Here is a 21,147-nt window from a genome sequence, read left to right as displayed (position 1 = left end):
ATATAGGGTTCAACCCCTGCATTATAGAAGGGTCCTTTTTCACCAAGCTGAGTGTTCTTTCTGTTGCCAGTGAATTATTGATAACCACAACCGGGTACTGATGGAGAGGAAACCTCATAAAATAAAATATTCCTTGCCTACTGCTGTGGCTATGCGGTTTAAGAACAGACTGTAGACAAATCTCATGGAAAGTCTCAGAAGTGATGTTTGATATAGACTTTTAACTTCAAAGAAAAAAAATCCATTTCTTTAAAGGAATATTTTCTAAATTAGCAGAAATTTTCCTGCAAAAAATAATACCAAGATGAATTACCATAGTTTATGAGACAAACCACAACTTGTAGCATAGAATAAAGCTAAGATTCACAGCTAGTGTGTACTGATTGTTTTTAGAAAAATGCCAAATTTAATGTATGATTTATATGGGGACTAACAGAAATCATTCTTTTCTTATGTAGGGAGGTTGGTGGTGGCAATGGGGACTATCTAGCTATTGTCCTAAAGCAAGAGATAAGAGTAGGATGTGAAGATCCAAATGGAAGAGGTGGTCTGGACATTCAGCAATCTTCCATCAGCTTTTCTGCCAGAAGTATAGAGAGAGGATTTCTACATTAAAATATACTTTAGTTTGTTGCATTCTCAAAAGATGTGCTGATGTGATAGCATTTCTTCTAGCAAAATCACTAGATAGATTTTCTAATACCATATTGAATATGGTAGCTGTTCTGATGGTCTAGTAGTGGTAGCATATCTCAAATAAGCATGGAGATATGTTTCTTTAATGGCATATGGGGATGAACTTAGTAGATAGGGCAAAGACAAATAGCCAAAGGAACAATCAGATAAAAGACAATTTATCGCACAGCAGGAATGTGGGTGGGGCAAATGGCTTAGAAGCACCCCTCCCTCTCTAATTTCTTGGGCTGTAAAAGGATATCAACTTTTAAAATAAGAGTGCTTACAATTTATTTATATCTTGATCATATGTGATCTACTTTTTGTCAGACTATGACTCCACTTCTTTCTCTAAAACTTGAAGAACAAAAGATTAAATTTGTATAGGAAAAGAGATACAAAACAGTATTATTTTCTATACTAGAATTTAGGCTGGAGTAAAAGGAATTATCCATGTGTAAACCTTTCATACAGTCCTTGAACTTCTAAACTTGTCCTTGAACTTGTAAAACCCAGTAGAGTCTCAAACTCTTAGTTACTACAGCTGAGAGAGACACAAAGCACTTCCAATTAATTCTATATCGAAATGGCAAGTATCAGCATGTTCTCTCTGCTTGTTTTCTTCACTAATTGGAACCAAACTGTTAACGATTGTTTATTTCATACAACATAAAAGTCACACTTAAATTAAGGGCACAATTTGTATTCTCACCCATCTATTTCTGAATAATAATATTTTCTAGATCAGCCATTTTTCTTGTGTTTGTGTTATTCCATTTAACCCTACTAAAACTAGTGTTCATGGGAGAGAAAGAGACAGAAAGAGACTTGGACTGGTTTACACTGGTTTTTCTACTTGGACTATGAAGCTATTGGAAAAACAGAGGGATCAATTTAACAATTTTTGCTTGAATATTGAAGTACTTAAAACAAATGTTTACCAAAATAATTGAAAATAAATACTACTATTTCTGTCTCTGTTTTTTTTTTATGGCATACAATGTCTTGTCCTTACAGATATTTTAAAAAGCTATTAGTATTTATACCATAACTAATTTGATAAAATTAGAGAACAGAAGAACCATCAATATGGCACCTATAGGTGCAAGGCACTCTCAAAAAAATAATCACATTTTTAATATTCAAAAACAATATTGCATGACTGCATATGTACAGTAAGTACATATACATATTCTTGCATAAGAAAGTTTATTTTTGACATTTATGCTATCTTTTTCTATTGTGAAATTTTAGGTCACCTGAAAAAGTTTGTGACTTCTGAGGAAGATTGTGTATGTCCTTAATCTGTAGTGTCTAAGCTATATAATAAGAATTTCTCATGTTTTTGCTAAGAGAACTAATTTCTTGGCTGCAATCTGTACAATTTATGCTATTTTAAATCTCCCCTTCCATTCTCTGATCTGTAATTAACCAACATATCTGTTTTCCTCACATACTAAGCTTCCAGTACTAATAAATTCACACTGAACTGAAAGAACTGATGCTCCATACTTAAATTAATAGAATTAAAGCAGTACGATACATTCGTAAACACAACGTGGATCAAAGTGACTTTTGATTTCTGTGCAGTAAATGAGGCTGTTATGGAACTAGATTCATCTTTTTTCCCTACTTAAATGGGATTGCAAGATGATCTCTCACAATGTAAATCAGGAAGAAACCAGCTTTTCATTTAGTAGTGCTTGGTTCATTAATAGGGTTATTGAGTTATTTATAAACATATGGTATTAAAGATGGGATATAAAATAAATAAATAGCCACCAGCTAAGTACTTTCTCATGAGTCTGGATACAGTGCACTTCCATTTCTATAAAAACTAATATCCCAAATGCAAAAACATCACAATTACTTTTAAAATGATATGACAGAGTAATGCTCTCTTCCTTATTTTGCTTACATTATGTAATTTTAATACTGTTCTTCTGTTAGACTGATCTGGTAAGCTCAAATGCTAATGAGAACATGTGGTAGTTTTAAGGACAGGCAGCAAGAATTGGCTATCATTTAAATTCTATAAAATGGGCAGGAAAATATTAGCATGTAGACACAATTTTTTAGTACTCTTCAATATGCTAGACTTGAAAAAATAAAAATGGATTAGGTTCAGTAGTGGATCATTCTAGAATCCAAACAATTGTCAGAAACGTCAGGGGGCGTCTGCAGTATAGATTTTCTGTAGAGGGCTATATTTTTGATATAGGTGATGAAAGCCCCATCCCCAACCCATAATAAATGACCATCTACACACACACACACACACACACACACACACACACACACACACACACACACACTCAAATATTAAGCATATACATCTATTCCTAGATATTTAAATGCACAAAACAGATGTTCATGCACAAAACAGTTTGATATATTAAATCTTTGGATGTGTTTGAGTAATTTATGATAGATCTCTCAAACAAGCAAAGTTTATACAAAGTGATATTAACTGAAGAGACTCTGCATCTGTCTATTCATTCTATCAGAAATGCTAAACTACAAAAGCTTCCACTGATTTCCAAATGAAAATAAAAGGCTCTTTTATATCTGAATTATATTAGTTCTTTCAGTTCGGTGTGAATTTATTAGTACTAGAAGCTTAGTATATAAGGAAATAGTCTAGACAAAATTAATTATGACATTAACAACTACAACTTTACTCCTGCCCAGAATTAGAAGCATTTACTGTTTTTAACGGATCTAAGCTTTCTTAATTCTGAGATTCTAGTCTATGATCCTTAAAATTACTTAACAGAGACATTTAATTCCACAGTATAGAATAAATGTGGTCATAGTTATGAAGCTCCAAATTAGAAGCTCATTCTAATAGCACTTGGGCATTTTTAAGGACAATTTAAAAATAGAAATCAGATCAAAATTTCAGTGAGTGAGATTTGAACTTCATGAGTACTGTGGAAAACAAATGCTTATTTAACACCTTCTTATGTGTTAAGAAAATCAAGGTGGCAAAACTCACCTTCTCCTGTTCCTATCTTGTTAACTGTCTCTCAGTGCCATCTAATTTAAAAAGGTATAGCAACGATTAAAATGAGTGCCCCAGCAAAAGCTGACTGCTTATATAAAATGAATATAAACGTGGAATATGCTGTGACTGGTTGTAGAATTAGTGAAAGACACTACAAGTGCAATAACCAATGGCAATAAATATACAATTTGATCATATCTGACCTTCCTGTAAAGAATCATACTTTTATAATTCTATATAGTTTTTCAGCAAATTTAAGGCCTCTACACTGATAATAAATATAATTCTGTTTACTGCATCATAAATTTTGTGGTTTTAAAATTTGTACCGATGTTACCATATAGGTATATTTTCAATAGTGCTACTCTGTATAAGTTTTTTGTCTTAGAGGAAAAGTTGAAACAGCACTGAATAATTAGATATTGAAAAATATAACTGTCTAAAAAGAGATATTATGCTTAGTACAATTACAGCCTGCAGTTTAGAAATATTGAACATAAGGCTAGATAATACTTAAGTATGAATATTTTCCATCATGTGGTACATTAGTAATTGTTTCAGTCACTAAGATGGAACATCACATTGAAATCTGAGAATTGCATACAATTTTATATCCCAAAAGCAGGGATGGGAATCTACTGGTTCGGACTGGTTCTATAGAACCAGTTGTTATGATTCTGCCAGTTCAGAGAACTGGCAAATTGTGCCCCTGGCTGGCCCTGCCCCTCTCTGCCCGCCCTTTCCCGCCCCACCCAATCAGTACTTAACACGCATGTGCGACATCATGCACATGTCTGACATCGTTGACTGCATTCTCCCCTGCCCAGTATCTCCTTAAGGTATTTTTTCCCCTTCTGACTATCAGCTGTTCCGATGATCAGCTGTGCCGGGATCCCCCTCACTGTCTTACTACTTTGCCCAGGAGGCTTTCCTGAGGACCAGGAGGCAAAAAGGGGCATTTGGGGGGGAGCTGTGCGGCCCCTCCCAGGCTCTGATTTTTGCCTTCCTGGGCCCCAGAGAAGCCTTCTGGGAGCAAAAACGCTCCCCCCCCCAGGAGTCTTCCCTGAGGCCCAGGAGGCAAAAAAAATGGGGGGGAGGGGTGCTGCAAAAAAAAGGAAGAAGCCACGCCCACCCAGTCACCTGGCCATGCCCACCTAGACATGCCCAACGAACCAGTTAAAAAAATTGAATCCCATCCCTGCCCAAAAGATTATTTAAGTAGTAAACCTTTCAGAGAAATGTAAGGAATATGTGTTTACTTACACAATTGGACAGATCGAGTCTTTCAGGCATTGTCCAAAGCATACAGAATATATTTTGTTTGTAATGAATATGTCAAAATATCAATATACAAGAATAATACTCAGTTTGATTGTGACACCAGTCAAGGTTTCCTGTTTCTCAGTGTACATATATTTCGTCAAAGCTGACAGAGTTGGACATGTACTCAATATAACCTTTAGTCATAGTTATGATTTCAAAACAGGCCTACGACAGTTTCTCTAATATATATGATTTATAATATTTGTATCTGGACAAATATACAAAATATTAGCTAGGTACAGGTAATCCTCGATTTACAACCTCAACTGAGCCCAAAATTTATGTTGCTAAGTGAGACATTTGTAAAATGAATTTTGCCCCATTTTATGACCTTCCTTGCCACAGTTGTTAAGTGAATCAGTGCAGTTAATAATATGGTTGGTAAATTAATATGGCTTTCCAATTGACTTTGCTTGTCAGAAGGTCACGAAAGGGAATCATATGACTCCCTGGACACTGCAGCTGTCATAAATACGAATCATTTGTGAAGCATCCAATTTTCATCACATGCGATTATAGGGATGCTGCATGGGTCATAAGTGTGAAAAATGGTCATAAGTCATTTTTTTCAGTGCTGTTGTAACTTTGAACAGTCACTAAACAAACTGTTATAAGTTGAGGACTACCTATATTTAGTACCTTAGTATCATAAATATCTATATTAGTCTTGCAACTGTATAATGCTATAGTACTATTTTTGCCTTTCACTTTCACTCTCTGCTCTGTCTCTCCCAAACACATGCACATTTTAACTTGGAAAATGTCAATAGTAGTAAACTTGACGAAAGAATCCTAGGAAGATATATTCATTTCCTTCACATTTTTCCACCTATGCCCATTACTCTTCCCATTTTTTTCTGCCAATTGTGTTTTTCAATCCTTGCATTCTACGTGAGGTTTTTTTTAAAAAAAAAAAAAAATGCACATGACCTAACTTCAAAATGCAAACTATTTAGGAACACTGGAAGGAAACAATTGGTGTATACGATTTAGGAAAATGAAAATTATGCTTTTCACTTTTCTTCCAGCTTCACTGTCAATGAGGGATATGTGTGCATGTGCATGTATTTAATTTTTCTTAAGCTCCAATAAAAATTAACAATCATTATACATATTACAGTAAGCCTCGTCTCGCTAGTTGTCGGTTATTATTAAGCTTTCTGAAAATGCTCCTTGAATAATTACGAAAGACTGACAAAGATGATTAAATGTTATATAAGTGTTGACAACAGAATAGCTGAATAATTGTTTAATTTTTATTCCTAAACAAAGGACAATTTTAGAATGACTTGTCTGTGGAATTGAAGGTGATATTTTGTATGCAAGTCTATGTACAATTAAGTAAGTGCCACTTTATGAATTTATGTAGTGAAATATCATGTGACCACAATAGGCTTACAACTTCACATTATGGTAATTAAGGAAATCAAAGCAAGTTATTAAGTAAGACATCATGTGACCACGAGCTATGATTTTATTATTGGCTTCTTCATTGACTCTACTTTTTGGAAGCTCTTGTGAAGGTTGCAAATGGTGATAACACGACTATAGAATGCTACGATGCTTGTAAATATAAGAATTGGTCATAAAGTGACTTTTTCAGTGCCGCTACAACTTTGAATGGTCATTAAATAGGTCAGTCATTAAGGGTTGTGTAACTGTTATCATTTAGGATTGCTACACTTTTGTAACTAAATCAATCTTAGGATGATTTGTGCTACTAGGTTGCTCCAGTTTAACTTCTCCTAGTCACTATTTCTTGAGGCCAGAAACACACAATGTGTTTTTCTGCCTTCGGGAAATGCAGCTCACTTGGAAAACAATCTCTTTTACTTTTGCACATCCAAAGTAGTGTTTTTCAACTTCTACAAAGTAACACTATCTGATTTGGCTACAGTCCTTTGTGGTAGCAAATGTTTCTATTTTACTTGGGCGGTTTGCTATCTTTTCAAAGGACCTTGAATGGTGAATATACGTTTATTTTCCCCCCATTGTTTCACCAGTGGATTTATGAAAACTGCTGCTATTTACTGGTAGAATAGTGAAAGGTACTTTTCTCTTTATTATAAATTTATGAAAGAAAATCATGAACAGCTAATGGCTTTTTTCTTTTTCTTTTAAAGCTGGTGGAATTGACAAGAATACTGCCACTTTCCCATTCTAGCCCAAGGGACATTTAAAATGTGATAAAATTGTAGTACAACTCTCCTCTCAAAAGCCAAAGAAGGCCTGGAACATATGAACAAGAAAATCAGAGAAAGTGAGAATGTTGATCTCTTTCTGAACATCAAAAAGGCCAAATGCATGATCACTGCAAGGAATGGAAACATCAAAATAGACTGTGAAAAGATAGAATGACTAGAAAAATTCGTTTTCCTAAGAACGTTCAAAGCCATGAATGCAGCCCAGAAATAAAACATCAGATTGCATTGGGTTGCACAACAATGAATATGAGCTGAATATGGAAAAGCCAGGGCATCAGCCTGGCAATCAAATGTAGATTAGTTTGCTCTATTGTGTACCTATGGTTGTGAAAATTGGGCCTTAAATAAGCAAGACAGGAAGAAAATCAACTTATTTGAGCTGTAGTGACCAACATGCAAATACTGGAGCAAATAACACCAGACATGTCACTAGAAAGAAACATCACAAAACTCCATCTCATTTATTTTTTCCATAATTCCAAGGGCAATCACTGGAGAAAACAATTATGCCTGGAAGAATTAGTTGTAAAAGGAAACCAGGCCACCAAAGAATATGATGGCTGGACAAAGCTGATACCAACCAGAGCATAGAAAAACTCAAAAAAGCAGTCCAAAATTGAAAGATGTGGAGAGACCTGACTCATATAATCACCAAGCGTTGGACATGACTGAATGGCTAAAATAATCATCCTCATTAAAATTGTGGTTTGCACTTTCTTTTGGTTCCTTAAAAAATAATTCACCTATGTCCACTCTAGACAGGAAGGTGTCAGGGAACACATTAGATGGTGTTCCATACAAAATGCCATCAATGGATACCACATGTCCTAACGTCCCATCCATGGAAAGATCCTTGCCAGTAAGGGTTGGACTAGTCAAACACCAGAGGAATGCATCAATCCAATCTATGATAAGCAGCTAGGACAGAGTGCCAGGCCATCAGCTTACCAGAAGTGGAGAAAGAGGCTGAAATCTGGAAATGGTTTTCTTAAGTCAGTTTCATTTTCAGATAATTTACTTAAAGGAATCAAGCAACTTACACTGCTGTGGGGACAAACCTTTCTGATAGAAAAAGTCAAGAAATAACAAAATCACTTCAAATGTTTGTTTGTTGTAGACTTTATTAGAGAAATCTAACTTTTCAATTTGAGAAGTCCACTCTTCCCACCATCCTTTTCTGAAAATTCTGCTAAATTAAAAATAAATAAATCAGAAACTGGAAATCTTTATAATTTTAAGCAATTGTAAGATGTGTCCTGTCTCTGCAAAAAAAAAAAAAAAATCACTAACAAAAAAAAACAATGTTCCTTATACTGCACCTTCATTTATTCTTCATATTAAAAGAAAACAAATATAGTATTCACAATGGAATCAATGAACACAAAGCAACTAAGTACGCACATTCATGCTGCCTTATTGGAACAGGCAGTTTAAATGTAGAATAAGGACTATCTTTGCAGATAAATTGCCATCTCTTTGGGATGTGCAATACTAATATTGAAGGCTGGGCATAAAACGTTCCGGAAACCTTGAAAACAGAGCAAAGACCTGCACCAAAATCCTAAGAAGTGGTTGTACAATTTCTCCATCTCTTACTTCCTACCGGATCTTGTTGACTACTTCAAGATAAGACACTTGAATTGTAATCTTATCTAATCTGGACTAACTGTCTAGATCAAGGATCTTCAAATTCGGCAAGTTTAAGACTTGTGGACTTCAACTCCCAGAATTCCTGAAGCTAACATAACTGGAGGAGGAATTCTGGGAGTTGAAGTCCACAAGTCTTAAAGCTGTCAAGTTTGAAGTCCCCTGCTCTAGATCTTCCGGATCGTTTAGGGAGAATTATCTAAATTTGTATAACCCAGATCCGGTAGGTTTATTCTTTCTCAGCGGGTTTCAATGGGAAAACGCCACTTTCTTTCTGCCTCTACCTCCGAGTTTTCAAAGTTATCCAGAAAAGTCCCCTTCCGCAATGATAGAAGCTATTTTTTAAGGACAACTACTATAAATTGGATTACGTTTTAAACCAAAAAAGAACCAATTTAGCGTTTCTTTCGAAGTCGAGGTTTCATAATAGAGACGCTTTACGACTCCAATACGAATCATTTCTTTCAATTTTGCGGCAGTCAGTTTGCGCATGCGCGGTGCCGTTAGCGAGGATACCGGTGCAGGAGACATGGCGGAGCTCGAGTGAGTTTTGATACATAGGAAAATCCATTTCCATCTCCCAACAGGGGGCAGTTTTAGGAAGTTCGTGGGACTGTACATTCGTAAATAGAGGCTAATGGAAAGGGTGGGTGAGTTTTCGCCGAATCGGGAGAGAAAGATCGTTGCGGGAAAACCTTGATTTCTTAGCAGCTGTGCCTGGATGGGACGGGAACATTAAATGGACCAAGATTTTGAACGGGTGGCTTAATTCGTGTTGGGCCAAAAGGAGAAGCAGAGTAAAGTTGTTTGACTTAAAATGCTGGCTTTTTCAGACAGAAAAGCAATAGATAAAACCCCTGTGGAAAATCGGGCCAAAGAAGTATACAGGTCCAGATGCATTTAGCCATAATTTCGATAGGTAAAGGTACTTTCCATCTCAAAGGAGAATTTATATGTAAAGTCTCTCATACGACATATACAACCAATGGGTATTAGTGGGACTACCAGGGGCTATTGCTAAGTATGAAGGTCTGTTAATTATTGTCGGTGGATGTATAAAATAGCTTATAAATGCAAATGCACTGAATTACACTAAATAATGCTTGCTGTTTCTTTAGGCCTCCAAAGAAGATTCCTTTGGTACCAGAAAACATCCTAAAGAAGAGAAAGGTCTATCAGGCAATCAAGGCCACCCAGGCAAAGCAAGCCCTCCTTGACAAGAGAAAGGTAGGGGGGGTCACCTAATGTAGGGCAAGCCATGTTATAAGCTCGGTAAGCTGAAGAGCCTGGATTGCTTTCGGCAGAAATATTCTCAAACAGGATTGTTTGGGACTGAGATTTAGGAAAAGCAAATACCAGAACAAATTCTTTTTAAAAAAAAAAAATCAAATTTAAAAGAGATGAAAGATGAATAAAGACATAATAAGTTGTATCGTGCTCTCTTTCTCAGTTGGTTTACAAGAATTGATGTCACATCTGATACATTCTGAGGTTTGTCTTCACATTTTATGGCTCCTTCTCCAAGAACAGGAGGTGTCTCATCATTGTCTCTTGCAGATTGATGCTTACATTTCACAAAACTTGAACCCTTCCACTTTTCATGTTCCTTATTTATAAAAACCTAGTTATAATATTCTTCATGTATTTGTATGAATCATGGTAGCTTACTGAGATCCAATTCGTTATAGTAATTAGGGTCATAGACTAGAACTAGGAAACTAGTCCTCACATAGGAATGAAAGCTTGCCAGTTATTCTTCTTTTAGCCCAATTCACTTCACAGTGTGGTAGTGATAACAGAGAAAGGAGTATTAGGTACGTATGCCACACCTTGAGTTGAACAAAATAAAAGACAGGTCAAAATAAAAATCAATACATAAATACTGTGATTGAATGTTGTGGATTTCATAAACATAAACACTTTTTAAATATGTCAATTTTTGCTATAACTAAAACTTTTGTTTCATCAAAAAACAGACATATTTTTTTTTATTTTTCACTGTCCCATTGTTGTTACTCCTTTATCCCTTATCTAACTCTTAGATCACTATCATTGGAAACTTTTAAAAACCCTTATTCTCATTAAAATTGCAGTATATAAATAGCAATGCAGTGATTTAAGGCATGTGGCTTTTTTTTAAAAAAAATATTTTTTAAAAAACTTGTTTTTGTTTTTTAACAGCATCAGAGTGGAAAACAGATCAGATTCAAACGCCTTGAAGTTTTTTTGAGAGACTCACAGAGGAAACATAGAGATGATGTCCGTCTGCGGCGCATGGAACATAAGCCTGGGCAGATGATAATGCCTGATGGACACAAACTGGCATTTGCTGTACGAATTGCAGTGTAAGGAACACTTCCTTCTTGTGTTGAATTATTTTAACAGCAGTTTTCTCCTACCATATTTCTCCAACAATACACCGCCCCCAGTAGGAAGACCCAGCATGTTTTCTAGGCATAAAATGAAATTAAGCCCCTCCCTCCAAATTTAGGCCTAGTTTAACACATGCGAAATTGGGGGGGGAGGTGGGGGGGAACTTGTCATTAGGAGTGCCCCGCGAGCAGCTACGCCTCACCATCAGCCGCTCCTAACAGCCAATCATGGTGGAGCACGGAGGGCTCCCTTACCCAGGTCAGCAGGTGGGCAGCGGCGTGGATGTCCGGCAGTGTTTCAGTCGTTTCTCAGGCCTCCGTAGCTTCCACGGTTCCCACCGGTGCTGGCGCCTCTCTCGCCAGCGCCATCTCCAACAACAGCGTCTGAGTCGCTCCCGCTTTTCCCTGTCCCTGTAACAACAGGAAAAAAACATTTTGAGGTACCTGGGAGCGCTGCGCGCTGCATTTTGGTTTAATCCCGGCGGCTGGGTGGGCGTGTGAAGAGCGAGTGGCGTTTCTGCTGCTGCTACCCTTGGTGCTCCAGCCTCGGGCTCTGCAAGTTTGCAAAAGTCCCGGTGTGCAGCCCGTTCCTGCATTCCAAGCGCCTAGGCCAAGCTGCAGCTGTCCCTCTCTTGCCAGCGCCGTCTCCAATAACAGCGGCAGCAGCGGCAGGAACCGTAGAAGTGTTTCAGCTGCTTCTCGGGTGGGGGAGCAGCCTCCGTAACTTCCACGGTTCCCACCGCTGCTGCTGCTGTTATTGGAGACGGCGCTGGCGAGAGAGGGACAGCTGCAGCTCGTCCTGGGTGCTTGGAATGCAGGAACGGGCTGCACACCGGGACTTTTGCAAACTTGCAGAGCCCGAGGCTGGAGCACCAAGGGTAGCAGCAGCAGAGACGCTCGCTCGGCTCTTCTCACGCCCACCCAGCCGCTCGGGATTAAACCAAAACCCAGCACGCAGCGCTCCCAGGTACCTCAAAATGTTTTTTTTTCCTGTTGTTACGGGGATGGGGAAAAGCAGGAGCGACTCAGACACTGTTGTTGGAGACGGCGCTGGTGCGTGGGGGGGGGGATTAATTCACCCCCGAAAAGACATCCTAGCTGTTTTTTCGGGGCTCAAAAAAAAATAAGGCCCGGCCTTATTTTGTGAGATTTGATCTTGTGGAGTGCAGATCCACTTGCTTACATAAATGACTACTTTATCCCTGAGCGTAGAATAGTGGAGACCATTCTGGATAGTAGAAAAGGTGACAAATGAGTAATACAAAGACAAGCATCTCACACACACCCCATCTCCAGATTGAGCATCTAAATCCTAGTGTAGCAATAGACATCACAGTGATACTGATAATAATCTTTAGTGTTACCTAGTAATAGCATTAAAGATTATTAACTGGGTACTTGACATTGAATATTCAATTATAAGATTTATACAAGTATTTAAATATAACTTTCTGCTTTTTGTCTTTTAACATATCAGACCTTTAAATCAGGCCATTTTATACTCAAGTTGATGCTTTCTATGTGTCTTTAACTATAATTTCTAAAATTTCAGATGACATGGAAATTCTTTGAGCCAGAGTCTCAGATCATTGTAGGTTAAGGAAAGACATGAAACCTGAAAATAATTGCATATGTTGTATCAAGACATCTATGTCTGAGAATTAGCTATTGAACTAAAAGGATTTTAGCTTTGCAGTAGTATTGTGCACCATTGACAAGATATCCATGTTATTTTTTGTTGTTGGAAAATCCAAGATGCAGATTTGCCTAATGACAATGTTTACTTCTATTGATTTAGAATTAAAGGAGTCAGTTCTCGAGTGCGACTTGTAATACAGAGGCTGAGGTTAAGAAAGATTTACAGCGGCACATTTATTAAATTGACACCAGCTTCATTAAAAATGCTGCAAACAGTGGAGCCTTATGTGGCATGGGGGTTAGTATGTAATTTTTGTTACATAGAAATATGATTAATGGTGATGCCTAAAATGGATCACAGCATAGTTCACAATTTTTCTTCCATTATTTTCCTAAATAGTTGCTGTTTTTTAAATTAAGTTTTTGAATCATGCTGTGTACCTATGTTGTCTTTGGAAAAATATGGTCATCTGGAGGCCAAAAACTTTGAAAAATAATGAGTGAAGTACAATTATAAGAAGATATGAATGTTTAGTGATTATTGCCAAGCAATAAACTGGGATATGTTGTGCAAAGTTTGAACGGAGTTGTTTTTGTTAATGTTTTAATAATATAGTGTTTTCTTGATATTCAAAAACATGCTAATAGGTTTACTAACATACTGATAAGTTTACTAACATACTGATAAGTTTACTATTTTTATTATATATGAATTATTGGGGTATTGAACATCTTCAAATTTGAATCATGGTAATAAATTGATGGAACAATCCACATTTTAGATTATAAGTGTTGTCACATTGGAAAGTTGACATATTAAGCTGGCAGAAAGGAAATAAGAATGGAGATTATGTGCATGTTTTTTTAAAACACACAAATTATCATTATTCATTACATGTTTAAACCTTTTTTCATTGTCAATTTAACAAGTCAGATAAATTATAATTCTGTTTTAAACCATTTCCATACAACATACCAAAACCTCTTATTCAATTTCTCTTTACTTCTCTTTACTCTTATTCAATATCATTATTATTATTTCATCTGTTTCTTTCTGACTTAGTTACCATTATTCTCATTCTATATTTCTACAATTTTTAACTAATTCTCCCCCCCAAAAAGACATATACACACAACACACAAAACATAAAAAAAATCTTTTGGAAAGTAACTTGGACCCAGGTGTCTCTCTCTTCATGGACTTCAATTATATTCATGCTCATCTTACATATCATTACTTATTTTATTTACCATTCTAAACCTTCTATATTAACTTCCCCACATATTTCACACTTCTTACTTCTATCTTAATTAATCATCTTAATTTGAATCATTATATTTATATCTTTTGTCCATTTTTTATCATCCCTTTGTCTCATTCCTTATTAAAAAAAAGAAAATAAGTTTCTCCTGAAATCATTAATCAGAGTATGATGCCTTTCTATCTCCCCCTAAGTTAATCAAATTAATCTTTAAAATAATATCTAATACCCAATCCGATTTTGCTTGGTACATTCTATCTAACTAATACATCCAACATAATTAAGTACATAATTAGACAATAAATCCAAATATTAAAAAAAGATACTATAATAAAAATTTTATAATAACATCAATACCATAGTCTTATTAAACTCTTTAATTAAAACAATATTCTAAACCTCCCCTATTATTAAGTTTTAAAGCCAATCATTTTTAAACATTTAAACATTTTAATCTCTTATCAACTCTTAAATCATTACAATACTACCATCTCATCTTATGTACCTTGCAAAATCTTTTTTTTTTTAAAAAAAATTATACTTTATCCATTATCCATAAAAATTTCTTTTTTTCATTTAATTTCAAAACATTGTAGCTTTTCTCCACCTTTTCCCTTTCTTTCTTCTCCCAACAAACCTTTCTACCCCCCTTCTTCTAGCCTCTGCCTTACCAGCTTCCCTTCTCTGTCGTATTCCTTTTCCCTTTTGTTTACTATCATCATATTGGTTTTGCACCTTATTTTTCCCTTTCTTAAATGTTTTTTAGATCTTAAGTCCTTAAGTCCTTTAGTTTTCTTCTTTTCTCTTTTCTTTTCTTTCTCTCTTCCTTCTTTCTGGATCAAATTCTGAGATTCATTAAAAATGGCTCCTTTCTTTCTTTCTTGTTCCTCTGCTGTCTTCATCTGTTGTAATGTTTGTTGATAATTAATAAGCGCCATTTCTAAGAAAAGGAAAGCTTCTTCCACACCATCTTTACCATTTTTTTTTGCTTGTTCATATTCTTTTCTTAGTTCCTCAACAGAAAGAGCCATTATAAATCTTTTCTTTTCTTTTCCCCTTCTTTCTTCTTACAACAACCAGAATATTCAAAAGAAAATAAAGAAAATAAAACAGTCCCAAAGTTATCAGTCAGTCCAAACCAAGGCAGAGTTCTCACTTTCTCCTTCTGGGGTAATATCAATCCAAGAGAAAGAAAGTCCAAATCTGTTTAAAATCTTATTACAATATATTCTAGTCTTCAAATCCTTAAGGCATCTGCTCCAACAAAGTCTTAGCATACAAATGTTTTCTTTTTAATCTCTCTCTTCCCACTCATCGCTTAAAACCAATTTTCACCTAAAAGAAATAGGTTTCTTAATATCCAGTTATTTATTCCGTAGGAAAAGAGGGAAAGCTATCCTTTCAGCACCTTCAAACAGCCGCTTTTTTCCTCTTCTGGCAGGTATTATTCAGAAAGTCATACTTTTCAGGAATTTTATTAAATATGTCTTAGAGTCCTAGGAGCCAAGAAAAACTTTCTCCTCTCAATCACTTTCTCCACTTCCTCCTGCGCATTCTTACCCGGCTGCCAGCTTCTTTGTGGCGGCCATTACGGACCGCCGCTGCACCGTCCTGGGAAAAGGGAGTTCTGCCGGCCAGGGAGGGAGTCTGCAACACCCCAAACCCTTCTCCGGATCCCCTACCTTCAGCTGCCCCTGCAGGGCAGCCTAGCTCCGCACCCGTCTGGGTCGGAGCCCCAAAACGGCTAGCGCGGCAGGGATCGCGCAGCTTCGCAAATCCCTGCCGCTCGCGAAGCCGACAAACCGGAAGCCCTAGATTATGTGCATGTTTTTGAAAGGGCAATTTAAAATGAAATTCTCACAATTGTTCAGATTGTAAGATATAAAAATGTAATGTCTTAAAAACAAAAGCTAGGTAGCAAGAATATATAGTATAGTACTTTCCTTTTTGGATCAGTTTGGACAAATAATTCAGTTAAGATTATGTTGTAAATTGTCTAGAATTTTTTGTTATTTCCAAAATTATTACCAGGTTTATATTTACACAGGTATCCCAATCTCAAATCTATTCGAGAGTTGATACTGAAACGAGGCCATGCAAAGATCCAAAATAAAAAGGTTGCTTTGACAGATAATGTTCTAATAGAAGAACATCTAGGTAAGATAGCAAATGGCATGGGATGTTGGGATAGTTTTTCTTTGCAATCTGGCGAGGATTGAAGGGGATTTCATTTCCAAAACACTTTTTTTTCTGTCCATAGGAAATCATGGCATTATTTGTCTGGAAGATGTTATTCATGAAATTTACTCGGCTGGAAAGTACTTTAATGAAGTCAATAATTTTTTGTGGCCATTCTGTCTGTCCGTTGCTCGGCATGCAGCCCGTAATAAAATGGGATTCCAGAAAGAGATTGGTAATCCTGGATTTCGAGGCAATGATATTAATCAGCTCATACGTCTTTTGAACTAGATCCAGGTAGGTACTGCACTGACTTGCCTATTGTTGGGTTCTAAACTTATCAGCTTACAGCACTAGACCGATATGTCAAAAATAATCTTCTCAAAAATTATACTGGTTAACCATTTCTGTCAAAAAGATACCAATGTGTTTTTGGAGTCAAATTAAACAAGTTTTTTTTCCAGTCTTGGCAGTGGATTCTTCCTAAAAGTACACTTGTTCAGAAAGGTAATTAGTTAAAGCTCATCTTTCAGTGTGTTCCATTAGCCTTCCCCAACCTACCTTCCTTCTGTATTTTGAATTAGAGTTTCAATAATACTGATTATTGGTTTTGTTTGCTGAGTTCAGACAAGAGTAGATAATAAATAGCCAAATTAATCAATAGTGTGGTCAGTTATAAAGCAGAACTCTCGAACTGTTCATGCAGGTCCTTGGTTAATGATGGCAGTTGGGACTGGAATTTCCATTGGTCAGCAATGTTGTAAAAGTGCAACATCTTGCCACTTAGTGAAGAAAATTCCAGAACTTTCGGTTGCCTTTGTTAAGCAAATCACTGTGGGTCATTAAGCAAGGACATCACTTGGTTGCCATTGCAGACTGCTGCCAGCTTTCTTTGTAAGAAGGCAGCAAAGGTTGCAAATAGCAGTCACATGACTGGGGCACTGCAACAACATAGTTGCGAGCTGGGCACCAAACATCCAGATTGTAATGTGACTGGGGACACTGCAGCTGAGATAAGTACAAGGACTGACTAACTACCACTTGGTTTGACATTCTTATATATGTCAATTCACTGAACAAGTGATCATTAAATGAGGACTATATTCTGTTATCCTCACATGTCATGAAGATCCTAATAAGCCACAAGCAGGAATCGCATAAGATTCAAGTCAGATTATTCAATTGTGTTATATTCTATATAACTCCAATGGTATAAATCACCGTACCTGAGGAGCTGTCTGACCCCAATGAGATCCTACCCCACCTGTGCCGGCTGAAGGGACTTGCTTGGGACTCCTTTGGCCAAGAGCCTTTCTGCTTTGGCTCCCACCTCTGGACATCATACCGTACCTCTTGAGGTGAGATCTGTTTCCACTCTTTTGAAAGAGCCTTAAAATCTGGCTCTGCTGATCGACCTGGGTCCCAGATGTGGCTGTGCCACTCGAAGTGGTTAATGGATTAAATAGAAGATCCCACCTCCACTCCATTGTATACTCACCTTATCTAATTCTGTTAATTGTATTGTTACATTTACTTTGTAATGTTTTATTGCTTTTAAACTTGCTTTCAGTTCAATGTTAACATATTTTCTTAGCATTCCTTGTCAAAAAGTAAATTCATTTCGATGCTTTTAAAAATGACCTGTATTGTTTTTCAGAAAATTCTGGAAGGCATCTATTTTGTACTCCATGATGTACATTCATTTTCCAGAAGCTTCTAAGATAATGCAGCATAGTCATTTCATATTTGGAAGAGGAAAACAAAGGTAATCAAGCAACTAGGCTTCAAGTAAATTGATATGATCAACAACAGTGAAGTATGATTATGTATATTGAACATGGAAAAGGAATTTGTAAAATCTCGGATGTGAAGCATCTACAATTTTTTACTTCCAAATTAATATGTAAAGGACAATGGAGAAAACTTAAATGTAGAAACTGAGGGACAATAAGCAATGCAACTTGATGTACACAGATTTCCCTGCATGTGTGTAAATACAATTTATCTAAAATTATAAAAGCAATTGTAAAATATTCTTTTAAAAGTTAAAGCTTTTGTGCTTGTGGCGAGATGGGCAGCAAACAAATTTAATAAAATAAATGAAATATAGGTACTCAATTCCTTTGGCTCAGTTTATATACAAGTTGAATTATGGATGAACACAAAATAAAGTTTTATTTTGAACCTAGAACAAACCATTGTGTTTAGAAGAGAATAGAAGAGAATTATTTATTGGCCAAGTGTGACTGGACACACAAGGAATTTGTCTTTGAGTTCTGTAGAACAATTGAGTCAGTCATGGTTTGACAAAACCAAAATAATGTGCTTTGGTGATACGAGATTCTAATAAAACAAAATCCAGAAAAGGCAAGGCTGGGCTATGTTGCTCCACTGCCCCCCCTCCCTTCCCAAAAAGACTTTACTCCTCTCATTTTCTCCTTTGACAGCTTTTCTCCTCATATTTTTGGTTTTTCCTCCCTCACATCTTATCCACTTCTGCCTAGAGAGTTTTTGTTTACTGCTTATAAGGCTTTCTATGCATGTTCTTTTTTAGGAGAATTTAAAACAAAAGTATTTTCATATAGAAAGGATTCTTATAACTTTCAAAACTTTATTTCAAATCAATCTGGATCTTAGACCATTTGTAATTTTCCAGAATAAAAATTCTAATCGCCTTTTGCTATTTATTCCCAAATATTTTTTAAACGTTTTTAAACTTGTGTTTAAAACTTTTTGTTAAGGATTAACAAAAACAGCACTTTACTGTTTATTCAAAGCTTCGTTATAACTGAAAAGCAGTTAAATAATATCTAAGTGATTAGAAAAGGAAATATGTTCTTTTGAAAGGTGTCAGCCTTGATTTGAGCAAAAGATGGCTTTCCCTAATCACCCAGAGCTCTAAATTTGTAAAAGACTGCTGTCTCCTCACAAGGAGCAACTATATGGAATACTTGTGGATGATCTCAAGTTCTCTCCTTGTCCATTGTTTATTCTGTGTAGCCATATTCAAATTGCCAATTCTTCCCTGAAAGTCCAGAGTTCAGTTTTCATATAGGATTTATAAAGTAGATTTATACCATTCCAGTTGCAACAAAAGACTACCACCTTGAATCTCCATTTTATAGTTGTTTACTTATACTAAAACTCTTATTTGCCCTATTGCAGTAGTCAACATTGGAATATTTATAACATTTTCAACAGGTACATTTTTAACTTGCAGGATGTGTTTGTATCCAATATGCAAAATCAGTCATTTGAGAGAGAAGTACACCATCTTTGAGTTCTATGGTTTTATGTATCAGGACATAAAAAAATAATCTGGTCCTTAATTCTTAAAAGTAGGTAAATACAAGCTCAGAGTAAAAACAACACAAGACATATATCATGTCATCATTTATTTTACAAAAAGCCAAAATGGAAAGCCATGTGTAAAAAAGCTAAGTACACCTTATGATTCAATATCTAGCATCAATAACTATTTTTCCCCAAATTTTTTGATAGTTACAATAATTCCATCTTTCATATACTGTGTTGACTGGGTACATATATCTTGTGCTAACATAATACTTTTAACCAATGTAGCAATAATCACATTTCTTTGTAAATCATAAATCATTTCCTTGACTAATTTCTTTATATATTCATCTACTCAATTTTAACTTGTTTTATTTTCTAACCATTTATAAAATAAATCCTGTATCATATAATATTGTTTCTTTTCCTTTAATTCCAGTGTTAATCTATTCATCTCCGCACATTCAAATATTTTCTCAATCACTTTTCCCTATGCTGGTATTTTATCATTTTTCCAATTCTGCACAAGTACAATCCTAGTTGCTGTTAATATATGTATAATTAAATACGTTTCTTCTTTGCGATAACATTCAAGTACCATCCCCAATAAAAATACTTTGGATTCAAATCTGTTTCTTTATCATTTTTTCCAACCATGTGTGTATTTTTGTCCAATATCTTTTAGCTTCTGTGCATGTCCACTACATATGGTAATATGTTCCAGGTTCATGATGACACTTCCAGCATTTGATTGTTTATCTTTAAACATGTTTGCCAGTTTTGCTGGTTAGCAGAAATAACTTGTGGTAATCATTTTCTGTATGATTTTATCAGTCTCTCACATCATTGTGGAAGAATTTGGCCCACTCTTCTTCACAACATTGCTTCAATTCATTGAGGTTTATGGACATTTGTTTATGCACAGAGGTCTCGCTATGGCATTTTAATTGGGTTGAGGGCTGGACTTGGACGAGGCCATTGCAACATATTTTTCAGCCATTCTCTTGTAGATTTGAGGTGTGCTTGGGATTATTATGCTGTTGTATGACCCAATGTTGAATAAGCTTTAGCTGTCAGACAGATGTCCTCACATTTAACTAGAATACATTGGGTTAGAATCCTAGAATACAGAGAATCCTAGAATACAGAGGAATTCAGTTGACTCAGTGACTGCAAGGCATCCAGGTCCTGTGGCTGCAAAACAAGCCCAAATCACCACCCCTCCAACGATCACTATGCTTGACTGTTGGTATGAGATGCGTTTCATTTTTGCCAAACATGTCACTGGGCATTATAATCAAACATCTGTTTTCTCTACAAAATAAATTTTGTGATTTGTAGATACAACTTTGCAAACCTAAGCCATATTGCCATGCTCTTTTTAGAGAGGAGGCTTTGTCCTGGGAACTCTTCCAAACAACATATACTTGATCAGCCTTTTTCTAATTGTACTGTCATAAACTTTAAAATACTGCGGCCTCTAGAGTCTGGGATGTAACTCTTGTTGTTTTTTTTTGCAATTTCTTTTGAGTATTGCACCGTCTGAC

At 36.1% G+C, this 21,147-nt stretch overlaps 1 protein-coding gene across 1 annotated transcript; it reads left to right on the top strand.

The window, feature by feature from the left end:
- Positions 1 to 9,280: 9,280 nt before the first annotated feature.
- RPL7L1 (ribosomal protein L7 like 1) lies at positions 9,281 to 18,424 on the top strand. Its single transcript, XM_026667066.2, has 7 exons — positions 9,281 to 9,399; positions 9,975 to 10,083; positions 11,038 to 11,201; positions 13,027 to 13,164; positions 16,176 to 16,285; positions 16,389 to 16,603; positions 17,964 to 18,424. The coding sequence occupies exons 1-6, from the start codon at positions 9,347 to 9,349 to the stop codon at positions 16,595 to 16,597; spliced, it is 783 nt and encodes a 260-aa protein (XP_026522851.1). The 5' UTR covers positions 9,281 to 9,346; the 3' UTR covers positions 16,598 to 16,603; positions 17,964 to 18,424.
- The last annotated feature ends 2,723 nt before the right edge of the window (positions 18,425 to 21,147 follow it).

Source organism: Notechis scutatus, chromosome 4, assembly GCF_049901735.1.
Source record: "Notechis scutatus isolate UNSWTSFEM ecotype Mainland chromosome 4, rNotScu1.2, whole genome shotgun sequence".
Classification (NCBI taxonomy): domain Eukaryota; kingdom Metazoa; phylum Chordata; class Lepidosauria; order Squamata; family Elapidae; genus Notechis; species Notechis scutatus.
Note: the sequence above shows the minus strand (reverse complement) of the source record. Positions and strands in the feature narration are given on the sequence as shown.